The following is a 6,202-nucleotide window of genomic DNA, read 5'->3' on the forward strand; positions in this document are numbered from 1 at the left end:
GTTTTTTTTTTTTTTTTTTTTTTTTTTTTTGGTGGCTGGTCAGCACAGGGAGGATAAGTGATTTTCACATTTTTGTTCTTTAGGCGAAAAACATTAAAACAATCTGGAAATCTTACACACTTACACCACACGAGATAGGAGAAATGCTCTGGTTCAAGACGGAAGAGAAGCCTTTGCCCTAGTGCTCTGGGACATTTTGAATCCTCTGCTATAAATTATGTCTCTGGCATTAAAGTGATGAGATTTTGCCATCTGAAATTGAATTTGCAATACTTTCACTATTATAATGACTAATTGAGGCTATACTTTATAAGTTGGTAGAAACAAAATACAGATATTATACATAAAGTATACAGCCAATTAGTGTTATGGCAAAGCCTTATGATTCAGTGAGCTTGAAACTCCCCAGTAGTCCTAATCTCTTAAAACAAGTTGCATAAAATTGACATTTTAAGTGTAATTAATAATGCCACTAGTTTTACATTAATGCATTATTCTTTAAGAAACTAGGAATTACCCTCTCCATCGTAATTTATCCTCATCAATATCTACTCCGACAAGCAGTTCAATGCATGGGTAGACTTTAAGCAGTCTTATGAGCGAAGTGTCACCACATCCCAGATCTGCAACCTGTAGATGAGGCAGAACATTATTTAAAAGACATTTGTAGTCAGTCAAGTACGATCGAAAACTTTTTTTGGAGGGGAAGGGTGGAGTGTGTATCAATTAATGAACTCATAATAAAACCATTATATGGAAGGATCTTTTTGGCAGAATAGTGTACACAAAAAGCAAATTAATTCAAGACTTTATAAGCCTGTGGGCATAAATAAGTATTTCTAATTGATGAAAGTCAAATAGAAAGAGCCACTCCCATTCCACAACAATTGCTATTGTCTATATCAGACTAAAGAGAGACAATTAGGTACGCACTCAGTTTTTCCATTCTGAATCAGAACTAGGAGTCTTAAATAATCTTGGTATCATTTCAGCAAACTAAGGCTTCCTAAAACTTTATTTTGATTCATTTCTCACACATGAAAGACATTCATTTAATTTCTTTCTTGATAAAGCAGTTAAGTCAAGCCATATGAAATTCCATATTGAACTCTGAGCTGCCAAAAAGGCAACTGCAGATGTTTCAAGTGAATACACATGCCTGCATGGATACAAAGATGTAAACAAATACCTGCAGCTTTGTGTGCAAGTGTAGAAACAGCAGTGGTGCAGTTAAATAACAGAAGGCTTCACAAAGAGGAATCTTAACTGAGTCTTCATTATCAAGCAGAAAAAGAAACCTTTCATCTAGAAATTCACCTTACCAGCCTCTAGTCTGCATCCAGAACATCCAATCTATTACTATAGCAATCAGGTAGGTATGCATGTATGTTGTATGAAACCATGACCTTCCTCTGAAGATAGCCAAATAGGCCCATTACCTAGCTTAAAAAGAACCACAATACCTGTGGCCATATCAGTTTGCCTGATGTTCTGACTAGAAATGTAGTGCCTACAAAATCACTCTCAACTGCAAAATCTCACGATTTTCTTCAAATTTGGACAATGTTGAATTTTACCTGAGCCCCGTGCTTCTGGCAAATGGCTAAAGGAATCCACCTATGCTTTGTGTTCCAAGAAAGGGCTCACTGCAGAGCCAGCCTCCCGCCTGCCCCCACTTTCTAGGTTTGTTTACGCCTCTCTGTAAAAGGAAAACCTTTCTGCTTAATTCTTGAGACACTTGTGGACCTTATGGTCACAGTGTTCTCCCTACTGCAATAATCCCTTTGAAAAGTCTCTCCTAAATAGGGTATTTGGTAAAACACTTCATAAGGCAGTCTTAATCATTAAATGTTTGAAAAGAGAAATACCTACCTTCTTGGGTTCATGCTGATCCACTAAATTTTTAACAAACTGGTAACGTTGTTTGTACAATGGAGGTTTAAACTGAATTACCTTTTCCCTGGAAACTTCTTCAAAATTACCATCAACCACACTATTGCACTGAAAGTTCAAACAAAAAAGGAGAAGGGTTCCAAATCAAGTATGACTTAAAAATTAAATAAGGAGGGGGAGCTTTATTATCCCAATAACCTTGGAGAACACACTGGCCTTGAAACACCACTGTTAAATGAAAAGATAATTTTTTTTTTTTAAGATAGGGGATCTTAACCATTAGCTTGGTGTTGTCAGCACCACGCTCAGCCAGTGAGCTAATCGGCCATCCCTATATAGGATCCCAACCCACGGCCTTGGTGTTATCAGCAATGCACTCTCCAGAGTGAGCCACGAGCCGGCCCCTGAAAAGATGAAATTTTAACAAAGTTTATTTGAGCAAAGAAAAAAAAAATTCACAAATCGTGCAGCCCTCCAAAACAGAGCAGGATCAGAGAACTCCAACCAGTAAGATGACCTGACAGCATTTATAGGAAACAGAAGTGCACTGTAGAAACAGCTTAATTGGTTGCAGAGCCTCCTGCAATTTAACTAAAAGTTCAGCTGCTCTAGTTAAACTACAATATTAGTTTAGCCTGTTAGGCTTAGTGCAGGAGCCTAGTCCAAATTAATGGCCTCCCACAAATTTTATTTAACAGCCCTCTGTCCTAACATGATTAGGCAGCACTGTATTTCCTCCATATTCATGTAAGCCTCCTCCCATGTCTTTTAATAAGTCAGAGTCTGACTTTATGCTTCCTATAGCTTAGTTTCAGAAAATATTACTAATAAATGCACTTAATAAAAACAATTAGGCCGGCCCGTGGCTCACTCGGTAGAGTGCGGTGCTGATAACACCAAGGCCACGGGTTCGGATCCTATATAGGGATGGCGGGTTTGCTCCCTGGCTGAGCGTGGTGCTGACAACGCCAAGCCAAGGGTTGAGATCCCCTTACCGGTCATCTTTAAAAAAAAAAAAAAAAAAATTAAATTAAATTAAATAATAAAAATAAAAATAAGGGCCGGCCCGGTGGTGCACTGGATAGGTGCGCCACTTGGGAAGCGCGGCGGCGCTCCCGCCCGGGGGTTCGGATCCCACATGCAGACCAGTTCCCGCTCGCTGGCTGAGCGAGGCGCGGGAGCAACACCGAGGGTTGCGGTCCCGTTGCCGGTCCCCGGTCCGGTACGGGGGCAACACTGAGGGTTGCGATCCGTTGCCGGACACGGAAAAAGACAAAAAAAAAAAAATAAATAAAAAAATAAAAATAAAAATAAAAACAATTAGAAGCCTCCCAGCCACAAGGGACCTTTTGTAGCGTGAACTGCCAAAGCCTGTGCTCCAGGTAGGCAAGAGGCTGGAAGATGTTTATAATGACTGACAAATGACTTTCTCCTTGATCAAAACCTACTCAGGCTCCTCCGAGGTCTCTTCTGGTCTAGGCCTCAACCTTGTCCTCAGCCCAGTCTTTGGCCTGTCTAGCCCAGTTAGCAAGAATTCTGCTAAGCCAAGAGAATCTTCCCACCCTTGGTATCTGATGATATTTGATCAAATTCTTCACCCCCACCTCTAAGCTCTTGGCCTGCCTTCAGCAAGAACCCTGTTAACTTGATTTATCAAGAACCCACTCCCTACCTGTGATATCTCCACTTAATTTTTTTTCCCCCTGATGGCTAGCCAGTACAGGGATCCGAACCCTTGACCTTGGTGCTGTCAGCACCTTGCCCTCCCAAGTGAGCCACCACCAGCCCCATATCTCTTCTCCATTTTCCATCCACTCACACCCTGTCTGCTCCTTGGCTACATATCCCAAGCTGTCTTTGCTGTATTCAGAGTTAGGCCCTACTACAGTGTTCTTACTACAATAGTCCTAAATACAGTCAGAATAATTTTTTTCTTTAACATGACCCTGAGGAAGAAAAACAGAATTTATAAGATTAATCCATAAGCTGTTACTGCTGTCCTATATACATTATTATAAAGGAGTAAAAGGCACTTGATAGCTACAGTAGCACCATGCAATAGAAATGAAATACAAGCCAAGAATGCAAGTTTGGTTTTTTTTGTTTGTTTGTTTGTTTTCTTAAAAGATGACTGGTAAGGGGATCTTAACCCTTGACTTGGTGTTGTCAGCACCACGCTCAGCCAGTGAGCGAACCGGCCATCTCTATATGGGATCCGAACCCGGGGCCTTGGTGTTATCAGCACCACACTCTCCCGAGTGAGCCACGGGCCGGCCCAAAGAATGCAAGTTTTTTATAGCATATTTTTTAAGTTTAAGGTGGAACTAATTGTAATATTTTATTTAACCCAATATATTCAAAATTGATTTCAACATGAAATCAATAAGTGAGATACTTTAGATTCTTGTTTTTCATATTAAATCTTCAAAATCCAATGTGCTCAATATTTTACACTTATGCATCTCAATTCCAAAATTTTCATTGGAAATATTTGTCTCTATTCAGATTTCAAAAAATATACATTTATGGGCTGGCTGATGAGCTCACTTGGTCAGAATGTGGTGCTGAAAACACCAAGGTACAGGGTTCAATCTCTATACCAGCCAGCTGAAAAAATATATACACATATACATTGAAAATGTATATTCACATACCCAAGTTACTCCAAACATTTTCTAACAATGAAATCGAATATCCACTTTAAACTTAAAATTAAAGACGAAGTTAAAGTTCAGTTTCTCAGTTCCACTTGCCACATCTCAAGTGCCCAATTACCATGTGTACCTATTGTAAAGCAGGGATCCACAGCCTCGACACTCCAAATGTGGTTCCCAAACCAGTGGCATCTCCACCTGCAAACTTCGTAGAAATGCAAAATCTTGGGCCGTGATCACCCTGGACCTCCTCAAACAGAATCTGAAGTTCAGCAAAATCCCCAGGTGATCCATATGCACTATTAACGTTAGAGAAATACTACTTAGTGTTATTTTTACTTTTTTTCTAATTCAGAGACAGTCTCAACTTAGTGTTTTTTAAAGCAGATTTTGCTACTTTAACAACTGATAAAAATAAAAACTTTTTTTCTTCATATACACCAAATGTGGGTATTTATTTCATCTGTGTATATCCTTGTTTATCTCAACCAATACCCCAGTAAAGGCTAGGGCCCAACTGCGATGAATTCTGCTTGTAATTATCTCACAGTACATCCCCGTGATAACTCCTGAGAGTCATACAAGCTAAGACGGGTGGCATTACCTGTATGTTCTTGTCCTCCATTTTGTTTCCAATTTCCGTTGAAACAAAAATGCAGATGTGTCCTTCAATCTATCAGAGAATCAGCAACGACTCAGCTGGTAAATACACCGTTTTTGTAAAGAAGAGAGATGCCACCAGGAAGAAATGCTGACCAGCCCGCTCCTTCCCTTCCCATGTTACCATTTAACCCACAGAATTTATCCCATACTGGATCATACATTAGTGAACAGACTCAAACTACACCACTCATATTACATCACTCAATACTACATCAAACTCAGCTAAATGCAGTAACATCCATTCTTTCCTTTTACTATTAGTTCAATTATATACAAACCCAACAATCTTATGAGTTCTCCCTATTTCATTGCTAAGCCTCTCAACCTCACTCAAATTGCTTTCAGTAACTTTTCCACACATCCTCAAACCGGAATTTCTAAGGAAAAAATTGCCCTTAGTACTTGATAAGCTAAAGATGCTCCTTCGTTCTATTCAATTCACCCACAGACTTGAATGTAAGTTTTGGTTCTCTATTGCACACTTGTCTCCATCAACTAGAGCTTAGCCTGAAATTAAGGCAACATGTAAATAACCTAGCTTTTGAGTAATTCTCTAACTCGTATTATAAAGCTCTGTTCATTCAAGCGAGCGTTTCATTCCTTACAGAGCACCGGTCCTCGCAGCTACTACTTTTTGACTAAGAAACGTACCCAGAGGGAAAAGCAAACCACGGAACTGAGAGCCGACTAGGCAGAGCCGCAGCCGTACTGAACTCCAGGCCCCGCCCCTGACGCACGCGCACGCGCACGCGCGGCCTCGCTACGTGACGTCACTCGCCCGCGGCCACACCTGCGCTGCCCGGGCCGTGCGTGTTCGGGGTTTGCCATCCGGCAGATCCTTCTAGGATTTCCGCTCCGAGGCGTCGCTTTTGCGTCTCTTAACGGCCGCGGTGGCGCATGCCCCTAAGCCATTTTCTACCTTTTCTTCCGAACCGTGGCGGGGACCACCACCCCCGCCCGCCACATCCCCGGCTAGCGCGCGCCTGCGACCC

General features: G+C 41.1%; 1 protein-coding gene across 2 annotated transcripts in view; it reads right to left on the bottom strand.

Moving 5' to 3' along the window:
• HENMT1 (HEN1 methyltransferase homolog 1 (Arabidopsis)) overlaps positions 1 to 5,401 on the bottom strand; it is a 13,103-nt gene extending 7,702 nt beyond the window's left edge. Inside the window, exons 1-3 of one of the 2 annotated variants that reach the window (XM_008566242.1) lie at positions 5,152 to 5,401; positions 1,873 to 2,001; positions 518 to 630 (exon numbers count right to left, since the gene is read on the bottom strand). In XM_008566242.1, coding sequence (XP_008564464.1) covers positions 518 to 630; positions 1,873 to 2,001; positions 5,152 to 5,172 — 263 coding nt within the window. In that variant the 5' untranslated portion in view covers positions 5,173 to 5,401. The remainder of the gene's footprint in view (positions 1 to 517; positions 631 to 1,872; positions 2,002 to 5,151) is intronic. The other variant, XM_008566248.1, reaches the window with a different exon arrangement.
• Between the last annotated feature and the right edge of the window lie 801 nt (positions 5,402 to 6,202).

The sequence above is a fragment of the Galeopterus variegatus genome, unplaced genomic scaffold, assembly GCF_000696425.1.
Source record: "Galeopterus variegatus unplaced genomic scaffold, G_variegatus-3.0.2 Scaffold16, whole genome shotgun sequence".
Classification (NCBI taxonomy): Eukaryota; Metazoa; Chordata; class Mammalia; order Dermoptera; family Cynocephalidae; genus Galeopterus; species Galeopterus variegatus.